Here is a 17,103-nt window from a genome sequence, read left to right as displayed (position 1 = left end):
TTTTAGGATCCCGGTTGTTAAAATCATAGGAAAAGAAGCTTCAGTTAGAGAAATTAAGCAGACTTAACAATTACCCTACTTGTGTTGTTACATTCATAAACAGGTATAATATTTTCTTAAATTCAGGAATAGAATTTATCACATTTGCTCTCCAAAGATGATATTTATTGTAATCTTATATGATAAATTTAAAACATAGTAAAAGGGCCTTAAAATAATGCCAGCTGTGCCAGTCCTCAGACACAGCTTGGAGCCACATGGAGAGAATGGAAACATCTCAAATACCTCTTTCCCTGTGATGGCCAGGGAGTCTGGTGGGGGTCTGCTTCTGAAGGCATCCCAGCTTCTTGACTTTCAGCTGTCAACATACAAAGCAGAGCTTACACACACTGTCTCCAAAACATTGCTGTGCTTTATAGCTCACAATGAATCACACAGAACAGATGCAATGCTGTTTAGAGGAGTTGGAAATTTAGAAAAAACACAAGCACAACTTCCAGCCTGAAATGACAGATGTAATTCATTTCCATAAAAACAAAGACTGTTATTAAGGAGGATAAAGAGAGGAATCAAAGTCAAACGGTTGGTAAAAAAAGAGGCTGGTATATTGCAGTAGCAAAAATAATTCAGACAGGCCCAGACTTTGCAAATAATCAGGCCTGTTTAACTTCCAACTGGACACATGTACCCCTACAAATTCTCTCTTTGAGCCCCATATCAACACCACTGTAACACCTAGTCATAAAGCTGGGATGGAACTGCAAGGATGGTTGTGTCCCTGGGGAAAATATCCTTCATATGGCTGGAATTGTGTCCATACAACCCGCACAGCTGAGTCCAGGTCCCTTCAGGGCCAAGTCTGTAGGCATTCTAACACATCTATTCAAACTCCATGTACAACATTACCTTCCTGCATGTGTAGGTTCCTCAAACAAGGGGCCTGGAAACACTGTCAAAAACATGTATGAAATTATCTCCTGAAGGAGTAATGGAATCATACACCTCTTTCATCTTCAGATCCTGGACAGACTCCTGAAGCAAAATACCTTCTGCTATGTTTCAAGGGCTCCTACAGGTCTTTTCCTTTCCTATAATGGCCCAATGGTTATGATTACTTCATTCTACACACACAGGTTTTATAGACTTTCAACATCTTTTATGGGCAAGTGCTCTAATCATTACCCTTGTAAAAGGAAGGATATAACAACACCTCCATCTGCAATCATTAAAAAAAAAACCAAAACCAAAAACCAACCAACCAACAAAGAAAAAAAACCCACAAAAAAAAAAAAAACAACAACAACAACAAAAAAAAACAAAAACAAAACAAAACAAAAACACCAAAAAAAAGCCCCAGTAGATTAAACTCCAGGAAGCCCTGAGTTGTTTGTATGATTTTGGCAGGCTCTCCCATGCTGTGAACAGCACTTCAGAGTAGCTTTTTGTTCAGCTTCTTGTCATCTGGAAAAGAAAATACTTCAATGCATTTTTAATGCATTTCCTGTAGTTTGAAATTTTCTCAGTCAAGAAAGTAAAAATCTCCACAGAACAAACAGAAAAATTCATTTAAGAAAAATGGCCAAAATTGCAATTACATTACATTGCAAAGTACATCTGGACACATTGCCCATCCTGAAATGCCTTTGGTGATTTGCCCCAACAGCTTCCCACCTGCTAGGTCTCCAGCAAGTTTCCTTTCCCACAATCCATCAGGATTGGCACATAATTCCTATCCAGAGGCTTTCATCAGCATTAAAGCAGTTCAGCAATACAGGTAAGTTCTCTATTCCTCTTCAAGACCCTCGAGGAAGTCTGAAAAACAAGCCTTTGACCTATAATTTCTCTAGTTTGCTGGCTTCATCCCTGCACTCAGACTGAGACCACCCTTCACCCTGTTTTGAATTTCTCCTTGCTTGCTCAGCCTGCTGAAATCAATACAGCTCCTGTCTCTCTGTGCCCTCCTGACACCACAATGGATATGAAACATCACGTGAGCTACATCCAGCCTTGCCCAGTGCTTCTTCACTTATATCTGGAGCTGTCCTCTAGCTGGTTTCCTACAAAATGTCACTCTTACCATCTCAGACCACCGAATAGGCTGAGCAGATTTTACCTTTATGTGCGTACCAGGTCAGAGGCTCTTCAGCAGATGAACACTGATATTCAGCTTTTCAGACCAAGATTTTTATTCAAGTAACAGCATACTTAATTGTCTCCCCCAGGGCCATTCCAAAAGAGCATCCAAATACAAATTTGAGAATACAAATTTGAGACTGATCCCTGCAAAAGGAAGTAGGAAAAAGGGCAGAGGGCAGCAGTAGGCAAAAAGCCAGAACCTGACTTCCACAATCAAGTCCTCCTCAGCTGAGTTGTTTCTCTTAGGAGAGGTACCAAGTACTACATATAAAAGTAAATATATCTTAATGGGAATTGAGAGCACCTATTCCCAGCTCAATCTCAGATATTTCATGGGCCCACAGTAAGACCACTCGAACAGAAAGCACAAGCACAATTCCCTTAAACACAAACTGAAAATATATACAACAGAAATCTCATGCTCCTAAATGGAACCAGAAATGGATCTATTGCTCTCAAGATGCCCTAATAACACCCAGTACACAAAGAGGTATTAAAAATTAATTTAGGAGGTGTTTTTCACCAGCCCAGATAAAGTTCCTGATAATTTTCAGCCTGCAGGCTGAATTCCTCTTATACTACCAGCAGTCATAGTTCTAAATTACATAAAACCTGACCCCAGCATCCACTGAAACTCTCCTTGGATGGGCAGGCCTCATCTATAACTCAACAGCAGAAATCCCCATCTAATCAATGTAAGGGATGTGAGTAAAATGTGAGATGTGGGGTAGGTAGCATCATGGCATGTAGCATTAAGTGGCAGCAGCAGAATGCATGACTAATTTGTGCTACAGGCTTAAAAATGACAGCCACAGAAGGTAGGAGAAAGGGCTGTAGTCTCCCACATCTATGATCTAGCTGTGGTTGTCAAACATAGCAGATTTCTTGGCATCAACATCTGTCCCTGAAGCAAGCAGCAATTACAGCACTTTGCAGCACTGCAAGCCATTCTGACAGCTATCAGCTCAGCCTGCAAAGAGATTTGATGGGCCTGCCCACACTCAGCAAAAGAAATTAGGGTTCCCCACTCCCTGCTTTGCATGGGCCACTACTCATACTGAAAGGATTTCTTCCTACATGCTTTTATACACATATTTTTTGCAAGCTATAGTTCATTCTTGCTGAGAAACAGTTTTTACAAGCCTATGGCTTATAATGTACAGAAGCTTTGCCAGACTCAAGCAAATAATAATAGAAAATCACTTTAGGTCATGTAAAGAAATAAAGCAGCTGACAAATGGTCTGTTGGCAGGTAAGGCAAGAAAGAAATGCTCTTAGATTACCTCACAAGAATTAAAAAATAAAAAAATTAGATAATAAAGTGGGCATTGCTAATCTGTGTATTAGTTGTTTCTGCTGCTGTGAGAAACGCAAGGTAATTCATTTAGCTTTGAGCTTGTTGACATCATGAGATACATCACAACAATGATACATCAGTAGACTGATCTGCCATCTTAATAAATAATAAAGCAGATTAACATTCATCATATTGCTCATTAAACCCATCCCTTTATCTGTTCATATCTAAAACATCAGGTTGATGGAATCATTTAGCTAGCATCAATGTTACAGCAATAATTTCAGGAGAATCCATATTAAAGAGGTTTACTGTATTCCTTCCTCTTTCTGCTTCAGGCTCACAATTAGGAAGACAACTGTTTAAGAACTCTCACAATTGTATTTTATTTGACATCAGCAATATACACTGGAGTATAATAGGAACAATTTTTTGCACAATCTTTCTTGCAAGATGGATTTATTTTCCAAATACATAGATGTTCATAATACAGGAAGGTAACAGTTAAGCTGCACAATAGCAAAACAAGTTGACAGCTATCAAACCACCTTTTAAGTTTGTTAGTATTAGGTGACCAGCATTGAACATATCACTCAAATAATTTAGTTTACCTCTGATTCTTTAAATCTTCCCAGCCACATTGTTCCACGCAACTAAAATGTGCACCAAGAATAGTGTAAAAGAATTCAGCCAAAGGATTCCCTTACTTTGATTTCCTTTCAGTTTTTCCCCATGTATGAGCCAATACAAAGGGATAAACATCAGAATTTGGCATGGCACAGAACTCTTGCAACGTGCATCTAGGATAGCCACATATTGCAGAAGTAGCAAGTTATTGACAGAGAAGATAGAACTTTCCTATAGGGGGTGGTTAAAAAGCATTTTTACTATGCTTGCTTTTAGTGTATATTTTCTGCATGCCACTACTTTTACAGAAAAAAAAATATTAAAGTACTTTCAAAAGCTTTATATTTTTCACTGGGAGTCTTCCTTGCAATGTCTAAACCTAAACCCAGATGTTTTGGATGCAATGGACAGGGCTTCTCAGGAAAAAAAAAGCTTAGAGTAAAACAAAATATCAATAAATATTCTTTTCTCCCCCTCTTCTTTTCATTTTCAGCTTTAAAATGACACAGAATATAGCAGCTGCTTCACATCACATATAAATTCTTTTTTTTTTTTTTTTTGGTTCCTCAGTTGGTTACCAGTCCTAAACTTTGAATTAGCACAGAAGTTAATATCTCCTAGTCTGCCTCTCAACTGTGAATTTGTCAGTAGAAAGAGTGAGAGAAAGGATATTCCTCATCATTTGTCAGATAGACTGATTTTAACAGCTCACTAAAGTGCTCCAGCAGTTTGGAATATCAGAACTGGCAGGACTGGCAGAGTACAGGGGTGGTAGGTAAAGGTGACGAGAAAGAGGTATCCAAGGCAACTTCTAGGTGTCTTATTTACTTACTACCAACAAGTAAATCCTGTGCCTGCAGATAGACTTCTAACATGCTGCCTCTACTCTTTATGCTTGCTAGTGATGCAGCATAGAGCACAAGTGGGCTGGCAGTCATCCAGAAAATTTAGAAACCCAAAAATCTTTTGTCTGTTTTACAACTGACCTGTATTTCAAGCAGCCAAAGTTGGTTTAGGCCACTGCACTAGCACTGGATCTTGAAGCCCACTCAAAAATCCTTACACACCATACTTTAGGACTCCAACCTTACACTGTGCCTTGGTGCTTGACTGCCAGGGCTTATCTGCCACTGGCATGGATGCACAGATTCTCTCCCTGCCCAGATTCTGCTGTCCACCTGGTGATGGAGATGTGATGCATGGAGAGCCTGTGGCTAAAGGGACGGCACGGGAATCCCACACCATCCCAGAAACTGCTGCTTCTCATCTCAGCCACAAGGCAAGGGAGCAAAGTCAGGGACAGAACTGGAACAAATCAAAATAGTGCAGAAGTAGCAAAACATGCCAAAGAGTGGGTTTAAATTGTCCATTTGGGAAGTTTAAAACAGCTAACAAGCAGCCCTTAAACCTAATCCAACTCTTACATCTTACCTCAGCAAAATGCCTGAGCTGTTCTTATCCAGAACTAGGATACCTTCTCCTGCTAAACAGATTATTTACTAAAACATGCTCCTAACTCACAAGGCCAACACTGAATGCCCTCCTAACTGGACTGATGAATTGAACCTAAAAATTCCTAGGTCTTCCACAGTTCACCCATGGCATAGCAGAAAGAAAACTTGGAAGTATACAGGGAAGATGGTTAACTGCATACTTAGTAAGATCAGCTGAGAATGTGAAGATCAAAAACCGTCTTTTTTTTCACTCACATATATTTTCTTATCTGATTTCACTATATTTATGCATATCATAGCCAGAGAGGAAGTGAGAAGTAGCATTTTATAGCCTCTCCACAGAAATTTCCCACCTTCTGTTTATATATCATCTCCACATTCTCCAAAGGAGAAAAATTATAATCCATGTATTCATCCATGTAGAAAATGGCTTCTGAATATCTCACAGCTAAGCATCTGGTTTAGCTTAACAGAAAACACACATACATTTTGCCTTACCTTTCCTAAGTGAAATGCCTACAAATATAATTCACATTTTCACTACAGAGAAAATATTTTTGCATTTAAAATTTTAGAAGTTTTAACTAAATATTCTCCAAATTAGAGATCTGAAAACAAATGCTACCTTTGTGAGATAGTTATAGACAGAAGTTTGCATAGAAGTGCTTCCTACCTTCCTGAAGTTTGCAATGGAGCTTATGATTTCCATGTGTGCAGATGAGGAAATCTCTTAAAAAAAAAAAAAAAAAAAAAAAAAAAGTTTAAAAAAATGAGAAAGATTCAGCTTGATTTTCTTCTTCATAATTATTCAACAAAATGAAGAAATGTGCATAACCATGCAATAAAATAGAGCATCAAAGAGAAACCCCCTTTTCCCAATGTTTAAGTTACAGGAGACATGGCAGAGGCATAAAAATTATACCTACAAAAAAGTCAGTGATGCAGTTCTGTCTCTGGGAAGGCCCACAAGCTGCTGGCAGGAGACTGTGGGTACTTACACTAAACATCTCCTGTTTCATTACCAGACCTGTTTTTGTCATTCCCACCACTCTTCATTTCAAAACATTTAGCAGGTAGGCAAGAAGACACTGCCATATACCTTGGTGGTCCTTTGGGATGTTCTGTGCTGTTTCAGTGTGTATGAGCAGTGCTGATCTGAGGGAAGTTTTCACTCTGCCCTATTCTGTATTCCAAATAAGTATTTTGCATCCCATCCCCACTTCTCCAAAGACCTTGTTTCACTACAGGACAGCTTGGATGCACAGCAACATGAAGGCATTTCTTCTTGTTGGCAGCAGGAGCTACCTCACATCTTTTCAGTTTTCTAGCCACAGCATCAGAAACCTTAGGGGAGATTAACTGTGCTGATCCTTGTGCAGGATTTGCAGTTGGAGTCGAATTCCACATTGCACTCAGCTTGCTCCTAAGCTGCCTATTTGGAAAAGAGTTTAGAAGGCATTTTCATAAGTGGCTTAATCCAATATAAGCTCTGCTCAGCCTCTGAAAGAGACAGTCACACTCCCCTCATGTCTGTTTCTTACCATAGACTTGAATCTTCTCCCAAATGAGGAACAGAACAGTTCCCATGCACCCACAGTGGCTGCACACACACCTTTGACTTTTGTGGGATCTGTGCTCTGCAAGTGCCAAGCTGTGGACATAGATTTTCAGCCACAGCAACCTTATATGCAGGTGCAACCCACAAACTGTAGCAGTGACTGGATTATCAAAAATGCTCAGGACTAAACAGCACCCATGCACTCAGGTACAAGAATGAAGCCTTCAGATTTAGTAGAAGAGCATGATGCTTTAAAAAAAGCTCATTGTTACTGTAATGAAAGCTGTTTTCTTCATCCACAACTGCTCTGATAAGTGAATTAAATCAGAGACAGAGCATTCTCTCTATTTAGTCTCTTAAACATAAAGCAAGTTAAATGCTAACATTCCAAAGTGCTTCATTACTGAAAATTAAATATATAGAGCCCCAGAAAGATTTTTTAATGTTACTGTTTACATTTTTGGTTGGGAAATGTTCTAAAACAAAGGGAAACAGTAATACTTAATAAAACTCATTCTTTTTCCCTTCCCATTCTGTCTCCTAATTCTTCCTGGCTGACAATGAAAATACCATTTTCAAAACCACTTCAATGGAATACAAATGTTTATAATAGGACATTAGACACTTTTCTTTATTACTTTCTCATTATATTTATAATGAAGAAATAATTATTTCTAGGCTGTTTCCTGCCAGATGCAGTTCTAGTACCTCTAATAGGACATATCTTAAAATAACTGCTTAGTTGAGTACTGCAAGAAACTAAATTTTTCATCTATACTCATGTTTTCCCTTCTCTTCCTTTTCTCTCTCTTCAAATAACTTGATAGATTTTGGCTCTTTCAAAAATTCTTTTTTAATTTTTTTTGGTTGGTTGGTTGGTTGGTTGTTTTAGTCCGTGATTTGTCATTGACATAATTCACAAAGTCACCTTTGTGGATGAAAAATTACCACAGGGGACACTGGAGGTTTGAGAAAGCCTGAGAGAGCCTCTATTTTAATGACAGTGGAGGTGAGAGGAGAATCCTCAAGACTATGATTTCACACCAGCATTAACCCAGCTCAAAGCATCAATCCAGGCTCCTCACACCCTCCTTTGTACCAGCACTAAGATGGGAGCCAGATCAGACAGATCCCACTACTAACCAGCCAAAAGGAAACAAGAAAACTGGGGGTTTAGCTAGACAAGTTATTCCAGCCTATCCCCCACAAGTACTGAAAAGCAAGGCAGTAAAGAAGAAGGTGAGAGTGCTACATTCAGCAGTAATACAGTTTTATGGTGGAGTGAAAAAAAGTTTGCAGAAAGCCCATGGATACTGTTTGTAGTCTCTGGTGCAGAATGCTTCAGAAGATGGCAGGACATAAGCCAGCTTCAATTCAGAAGCCTTAGAATAAACATGCCCTGGGTCCTGCCTTTCCCAATGTTCTTCATCAGCCCTTCAAATATGGGTTGAGTATTCAAGGCCAGGATTTTTCACAGGTGGATTATTTTCCACTACAAAAGCACTGCTGTATTGATTTGCAAAGGCATGTATCTATGAAACAAGTATTTTAAAGTAATTGCTCAAGAACTCTGGTTATCTGAAACACCTCAAATCTCCACTACCTGTCTGGTGACAGAGAACGTTGCCAAAAATTATTTTAAAAATTAAATACATGTACATACAGAATCATCTATTCATGAAAAGTTCATTTGACAACCTGGTACAACTTAACAGAAAAGGAGATTTTCAAGCTTGCAAATATAAAGCATACTGTGACATTACTGTTAGTAATAAGGTTAGCTATCTCATATTTCAAAATAACTTTGAAGAAATACTTGTAGACAATCTTTACTTCTGAGCCCTCCATCCTCGTAGCAGTTTTACTTACCATGGAGATGAGCCACCAGCACAAGATGATGCAAGACAAAGCAGTACTCAACTAAATTTTTCAATGTATTGAGCTCAGAAGTACAGCTGAGTGCTTCATACTGTCATCTGCTTCTTCTACCAAACTCCACTTATGTTTTTCCAAGGATGAAAACATATTCACAAACAATGATTTCCTTTAGTGTTTCTTTATGTCACCAGATCATCCATAGATTGCTATGTCAGTTAACAGCAAACCTGGATAGAGCACTCACAAAAACACTAAGAAAATGTTGACAGAACAGCAAGATGACCAGCAGGAAATAACCCAGATCTTCATGCTATTTGAAGATTAATTCAGTAATACCACACTCTTCCTCCAGATGTTTTTCTTGAAAATAGTTAAATGAAGATAGTAATAAATTTAAAAAAAAAAACCTACCTCACATAGTGTTTTCCATCCAGAAAGGGACTCTTTCAATACAGAACAATAAGCAAATGCATGTTGAGTTTGCCTCCTTAAAATTCAGGGAAATAGAATTATTTCAAGGGATATATGTATATATGTATCCAGGCTGCAACAGCATTAGTATTTTTAAATGCTAAAATTATGCTATTAAAAAAAAAAAAAAATTCAAAAATTGATGTGGGTTTGTAAGGTTTTCTAAAACAGGGATTCTCCAAGGCTTTTGTTTTGCTGCTGTTATTTTTATTTTGAATAAGCCATCATGCTCTCAATTCCTCTTGCACAAGAAAATGAAAACAGAATTATGATTTAAAAAATTAGTGAACTGCAATGGATATTAACTATTTCTTTGAAATTCTTTCCAGTGGAATAATACAAAAAGCATAAGAAAGTCTAAGAGATACTTTTAGATGCAGTAAGTTATGGACTAGAAGACAATGCTATTCAATTCTGAAATAAATATCTTCCACATTTTTAACTCATATGAAAACAAAGTACGTTTTGCAAATTCCATCAATTTTACAATAATTGCATTTTTCATTCCCTCCAGTTAACATAGAACATAACATTAGCAAAGAGAGATCTTTACAGGGTGCTCTGTACTTTGCACTACTCTCACTTGCCTGGGATGTGGCAAAAATTTACTTGCAGAGCCCGATTTACTCAGAACATGCTGAAACTCTCACCACACTCATATTCTCCAAAATAGCTACATCTTGACTCTGAGGAGAGGCCTACAAATGAGGATTATACAAATTAACACATATCAGACCCTTTCAAAATGGCATTTTTCCTTGCAGTAAACTTTCCATTTAAAGTGAACTGCAGTAAATGAAAAACACATATTTGTGTCAGTAGATACCAGTAGAGGTTCTTAAAAAATGTAAACTCACCTTGGAAGCCCACTGAAAGAAATGCAAGATCTTGAAAAAAAAAATAAAAAGATGCTACTGTCATTTAATTTAATTTAAATTTTTTTCCTGGATTTTTTCCCCTGGTTTTTTTTTTTGGGGGGGGGTGGGGTTGGTGGTTAATAGTGGCCTCCATAATGTTATTTGCCACTCGGATTTTCATCGAGTATGAAATTTTGTTTATGCGGTTTTGTTCTACCAAATACAAATGGAGGAGCTGTACTGCTTTGCTTTATTGCTTTACTCCTGTCAGAGTATGAAGGGAAGCACCTCCTTTTCTCCCCACTTGGCACTGACCTGCTGCAACTTCCTGCTGTATAGCCCTGCAGCTCTGTAAGACTTCTACAACTTTGATCACCCTTGGCTTGATCAATATCATCAGCAGATGTTATACCAAACCTAGGCTTCTCACAACCACAGCTGCTTTATTTCTAATACTAGGATTATTCAATACTAGCATTAAATAAAACCAAGGGTGAGTTTTTGTCAGCTGTCTATATTGCAATTCATAACTGTGCTAGCCACACAGACCCTTTCTGTTTTAGTGAGGTCAAGCCCTATTGGCAAGTCCCAGGAAGACAAGGTACAACTCACCAAAATTTCTTTCCTCCTTAATCTTCTAAGCCAAGCAAAAGTTTTAAGAAGTGTGCAAAGTCCATGATCTACTCTGCTATCCAAACAGACCTCTTGGCAGCTTTTGGGATTCAGATGCAGTGTGCTATAGCATTCTGAAAATGTTCTCCTAAGAAATCTGTAGTGTCTGTGGAAAAATGTCTCAGATGGCAAGTGTGTCTCTTACAAAGCCTGTGTGTCATTTCTTCCATTCTGGCCTTCCCTACACTTCTAACTGCACAAGGAATATGGGAAGTTAGGCTTTGGGTAAACTGGATAAATAGATGCTCACATGGCATACAGACAATGAGCTACAGCATTAAGGTACACTGAGGCCAAATGACATACAGGAGGTACAAAATACGATGGAAGAACATGGAATTCTGGGCATATCAAAAAGCTGACAATTCAAAGTTTTGTAGAAATACTGGTTAAATCATATTAAATACTTGGTTTCCCCATTTTTTGGTAAGGTCCACTCTGAATGATCAAGATGATGAGATGCCAAAGTCTACACTTAAACACCCTATAATCAATAAACCTTAGCTCCTCTTAACAGAAAAACTCTAAACACATTCCTTATTAAACTATTTACCTCTTTCATTCAATTATTGTCCAGTTTACTTGCCTGATCAAAGGATAATGGAGAGTGGATAACTGAACAGTGTAAAAAGTCTACTTTTTTCCCGTTCAAAGACACATGGGAGAAGAAATGCACTACCTATATCTGTTTGATGGAGACAAGTCCATTTTAATAGAAGGAAAAACAGATACCAGTACTGGAATTCCAGAATTCCAGAGCTGGTGAGCTCTAAGAGTTCAGGTCACCTTGAAGGGCTGGGGTCTAAGTTTGCCACTTTTCTCATTTTATTTTCACAATTGCTGTGAAATCTGTTAACAGTGGGCTCACAATTGACTACAAATCACACTTCAGTTCCTGTGGAGGTAATCTTTCTGTACCAAATTTTTAACTGTTTTTCTCAAAGGACTGCATTAGTGGTCAGGGCTGCATCACTGCAGTCTGTGGGAGTTTTGCTGCTGGTAATGTCTCCGAGGAAATGTCAGTGGAGATCAATTTCTGTTTCCTTGTAAAGATTTTTTGCCTTTCTATCCGGTTTCCTTTCCTGTTGATAGATGTGAGCTTACCTGAAGTGTTTGATTAGTTTTAAACCACTATGATACTGTCAAAAAAAAAAGATTGTTCAACAAATCCAATGGAAAAAAGAACAAAAAACTAAAAATATAGCTCCCATAGAGTTCATCTCACAGAAGATCATCTCTAATAAGCTATTTGGTCACTGAAATGACACCTGCAATGTTTTCCCTTAGGATTTTAGTTAGCAGTTTTGAACATTTGGGCTGCTATATTTAGCATATTCCTCCTTTTGTGCTTTCTAGTTATGGTGTCACTGAGTATATTGCAGGCTCTTTGTTGTTTTACTGTTTCCGATCATCCAGGGAGATTAAAAATAATGAAGAACAACTGTTCACAATAAACTCCTATTTACATTGTCCACATGTACTTTGGAAAGCTAATTATGGCAATTTCTTCATATGCTGCAACATAAAAATGTAGTACAGTTCAATACATTATCTTAAACTCATAATGATTTCTTTTAATATACTTAATTTTGAATTTAGGAATGGAAGTGTTGGAAGGTACTTCAGAAATACACTGGGATTTAAAATAGGTAACTTTTTCTGTGGTATCATTAAAAATTTCTCCTAAAATGGAAGCACAGAAATAAATATTTGGAATTGATTATTTTTGCAATCCTTTTTCTTCTTTATAAGTCCTTAATATTAAACAGAAACTACAAGTGAATTCAAGCAGCACATTTAGGTCAATCTTAGGCTGAACTAGTGTTGATTCCACTGAACGGTGCACTAAGAAAAGCTGATTATAAAATCAGTATACAGGGATGGGTGGAAGGAAGAGAAAACTGTTTCTAATGAATTGTTTAAGGCTCTGCCTGTGAGAAAACATCCTCACTTTTCATCACAGAGGAAAGCAAAGAGTAATTTCAGTAATTTCTGGTGCAAATACTGGGTTCTCCACACAGCAGGTCACCATTTGCATGCTAGAAGTATTTTATCATTGGCTCAATTATAATCAAGAATTGCCAGAGGTTCAGCTTTGTTTATTCTGGCTAAATCAAATAAATAATTATCTCACTATCTTTTATTCTAACAATTTGTAACTATGTGACCTAATTAGAGAGGAAACAGCTACAGCAACCAGCAGGACATGCAGAGATACAAACTATGCATCTTGTACAAGTGCTCCATTTCCAGTTCTGTGATATGCCACATAATGTTTTTCTAACAAGTGCTGTGATCTCAGGCATCTTCGAGATGTATAAGATGAAAAAGGAAAGAACCATAACTGGCCTTTTGAGAGCATCCCTAAAGTAAAAGAAAGACTAAGGCAACTGTTTATATCACTCCATTATAATAAAGTTATATAAGATAGTCCCACTGCGATCTATCATCTACAGTTCATTATTACACATGAAAGAACCATCTGGGATCCATACTGCACACTCTAGTATCTCTTTCCAGGTATCTCCCAGGTCCTATAAGTTAAAAGTCAGAATCTCAGCCATGAGCTGGCTAAAAGGCTTGGAGAGGCACGGTCATAGTTTACCATTTTGGGGTCTTTTTATCCTGACTCTTGTCCCAGCATAGTCTAGGGCAGTCTTATGAATGCCTTATGTTGCCAGCAGCTTGTGGTCTCCATAAGTCCCTTGGTCATTTTCTGGGCACAGAAACACTCAACACTCACCTGGATCTGCCCTGCAGCATAAGACTTTGGCAATAGGCTACCAACCTGCTATTCCATCAACTGAAGCTAAGGATTAGTCCAGACCTTTAAAGGCACAGCCAGATCATAGCTGAGAAGTTGGCCTTTGATTTTCACTTGTCACCTGCACAGAAACACTAACCATTTGCCAAGCCAGACAGATCTGTACAAACATTTCTTGTACTTACTGGCAACATGTTTTCTACCCATTCTAGTGAAAAATAACATCTATGATCAGGATTTCTATCAGGTTTAACTATTCAAATCTTTAATAATATTGCCTGCTTGCATACTGCAATTTGGTAAGAAAAGCACCTATCTATGCAACAGTTTAAAATAAATAAATGGATCATAAATTAACTTTAGCCTGGGCTCCACCTGGAAAGTTTACCTTCTTATTTATGTAGCAGCAGTCCTTAAAAAGGGTGTCTTTCATTCACTCAGTGACATGCCACATTCATCTATGCAAAATGGGGCACTTTTTTGCTTAATTTTGAAGCCACTTTTAAAACTGAATTGAAAATTGAACTTGACACAAACATTACATAAAAGGGGGGGGGGGGGCAGGGGGCAATGGATTATGTGTTTAAAAGAAATTAGGAGTGTAACTGAAAAGTATGGGGAAAAAACTAAAAACAAACCAAAACCCAAACCCCAAAGCAACCGAAGAAAAAGCAAAGAAATCAAATAAAAAGCTGAACATTGTGGTCTGGTCCTCATCTACTACAACTGATGTAATTTAGGAATAAATCCACTCAAGCTGGTCAGCAAGGTCAAAGAATAATCGCCCACTTAATATCACCTTACCAAACAAGAAAATCCAATTTTGAGAATTACATCAGATTTCAGATTTTACAAGGTTCATTCATTCTTAGTTTGTTGTGAGAATTTCCCAGGTTACAATGCAAAATAATGCTTAGTAAAAATATACGGAGCTCTACAACTCCTTTGCATAACTTTCCTGGAGTTGCACTCTCCCAGGCTGGAGTCTCTTCCCTTTTGCCACTATTTTCTTCCCCCCATTCTGTCAATTTAAACTAGCAGGGAAAGTCCTTTTCTAGCAAGCACTGTCAAAATATTCAGGACATAGACTCATACTCAGAGAATGCAATGCTGTGTCCAGACAGCAGTGCTGGGTGCCTCATTTGTAATTGCCAACATGCATATTCCTAGCAGTCGGATCTGTTCCACTACACAGCTGTGCACCTCTGCCTCTGATTTTTTTCAGGTGCATGCTCCTCCCAAATGCAAGTTCTGTGCAGCCAGAATAGTTTGTCTTGAGCAAGTGTTGCTGGCTGAAGGGAGGACGACCCTTTACTGTTACCCCTTACTCTGTTAAGAGTTAACTAATTATCCCCAGTAACTCCAGCCTTTAGAATGGGAGAGTAGCACACAGCTTTTATAAATAAGAATTACTGACCTTTTTAAATAGTTTCAAAAGAAGAAACTCTGCATCAAATGTGAGTATAATTTAGGAACTACTACATAGCAGCAAAACTACATTAGACTTTCTGATTTTTCCATGGTATCCTTGGATAGATACACCACCCAGTAGACCATGTTAAATGCTCCGAAGGTAACAGGAAATAAAATGCGTGCATATTTGTCTATCTTACTCGTGCCAGAGTGGGAGGCGGGGGGAGGAGGTGGTGTGACAGCAGATGGCTTTGCAGATGCTCCCAATGTATTAGGTGTGGTGGTCTGAATCTGCTCCAGTCTAGATCCAAGCAAGTGCTGAATGGAAGGGGATCCAGCTGTGGCATGCTGGGATACAAATCCAGTTAAAACTGGGGTAGAGGGAGGAGCTGGAGGGGTTGCTCTTGCAGAAGATAATGTCTCTGATGCGTTGATTCGTGTGAAAGGGTTGGGACTTGATGCAGAAAGGGAGTGGGGTGTAATGTCAGAAGACCCCTGAGCTACAGAGGAAGGCTGGACAGAGCTGTGCCTTGTGTCAATCCGGCTCCCACCATCAGCTTCAGACTGTACTGTGGCATTCGTTCTTTTCCTCACATTTGAATTGGCATCTGTATTCTGCAAAGTTACCAAAAAATACTTGTCAATCTTAAAATAAACACTCAAACAAAAACAGTGGAAATACAATCAAGCAGTGTCTGAGTAATACTCATGAATATAACCAGTAGCTTGATCCTGAAGAACAAAGATACCAAAAACTCGTGAAAACAGATTTATTTAATAGCATATAAAGTGACAAACAAGAGTTCCTGTTACCTGTGGCTGGAATACCAGAGTGAAGACATGAAGCTAAGGATTCTCAGGTTAGAGTCACAGTTTTTTCCCAGGCTCAAGCTGAAAACAAGATTCTCTAATGTGTACCTATTTCTCTGATGATATAAAAACATTCTAGATGCAACTTACCAGCCATGAAGGTTTGTTTATGCTTTACATCTCCAGAAAAATAACTACCACATACTAGGATCTCTAGTCTTCTACAGAAGCAGCTGTAAAAAGGCAAGTATTCAGCAAACCAAGTTACCACATTGCTGGTCTTTCAGAAAAAAACCCAGTGCTTTTTCACATCATCCATAGGCTATAAAGTCACCAAGCACCACTGAACCAGGGAATAAATTAGTCTTTCATCAACTACTCTTCTACATTCATTAAGTAAGATAAGCAGTGAATTCTACATCACTTGGTGTCTTCAGGCAAGTCTGGATGTCTTTCTGAAAGATATTCTTCAACCAAATAGTACTTATTAGGCTGCAAGAGAAACTGAAATACAGATAAGGAAGCACAGGAAAAGGAAATCCATCAGAGATTAATATTCTTCTGACTTTGGTAGTGAGACTTAGTGTCTGTTTTTCTTCTCTACACTTAAGAGAAGGACTGGACTTCCTTCTGGAAAAGTATCTAAAGAATTCTGACCTTCAGCCCTGCACCTAAATATGATATAAAACATATAATGCTTTAGAAATAATATGTGGCTATTATAATTTAATAGAATATTAGAATTCTTCTAATTAAGAAACTAACTGCTTTCCAGAAAACAAAGACTTGAGGACAGATAGGGTATACAGGTCTAAGTACAGACAGGATGAAACAACCACTTGCCATATATAAAAAAATCCTATATTTTACACCTCTCTGATGATACCACTCCCAAGCATTGCCCTGCACCCTACCAACTGTGCCTTTGGTTCTCCTTCCCTCCAGCCTTCCCAGAGAACCCTGCCAAAGCTCACAGCACAAATCAAAGGGAGAGAGAGCAGGCTGTGATGTCTTTCCTTCTTCAACCAACAGCAGTTCTGTCCAGCCAAGTGACAGAGCAGTCACAGAGAGAAGGTTAGGTGTTACGCAAGGTACCAGTAGTACCTTGAGTAGTGACAAGAGAGGCACTGTGTCTGTCTGCTACACCTGTTGTGCTTCACTGTTCT

The 17,103-nt window shown here is 38.4% G+C and overlaps 1 protein-coding gene across 1 annotated transcript in view; it reads right to left on the bottom strand.

Moving 5' to 3' along the window:
* Positions 1-3,829: 3,829 nt before the first annotated feature.
* The window catches only part of GABRA4 (gamma-aminobutyric acid type A receptor subunit alpha4), a 47,661-nt gene continuing 34,387 nt past the window's right edge, over positions 3,830-17,103 (bottom strand). Inside the window, exon 9 of the mRNA XM_056490780.1 lies at positions 3,830-15,742. Within this exon, the coding sequence (XP_056346755.1) occupies positions 15,209-15,742 (534 nt within the window). The 3' untranslated portion in view covers positions 3,830-15,208. The remainder of the gene's footprint in view (positions 15,743-17,103) is intronic.

The sequence above is a fragment of the Oenanthe melanoleuca genome, chromosome 4 (assembly GCF_029582105.1).
Source record: "Oenanthe melanoleuca isolate GR-GAL-2019-014 chromosome 4, OMel1.0, whole genome shotgun sequence".
Lineage (NCBI taxonomy): Eukaryota > Metazoa > Chordata > Aves > Passeriformes > Muscicapidae > Oenanthe > Oenanthe melanoleuca.
The sequence above is the reverse complement of the archived record's forward strand: the minus strand, read 5'-3'. Positions and strand labels throughout refer to the sequence as shown.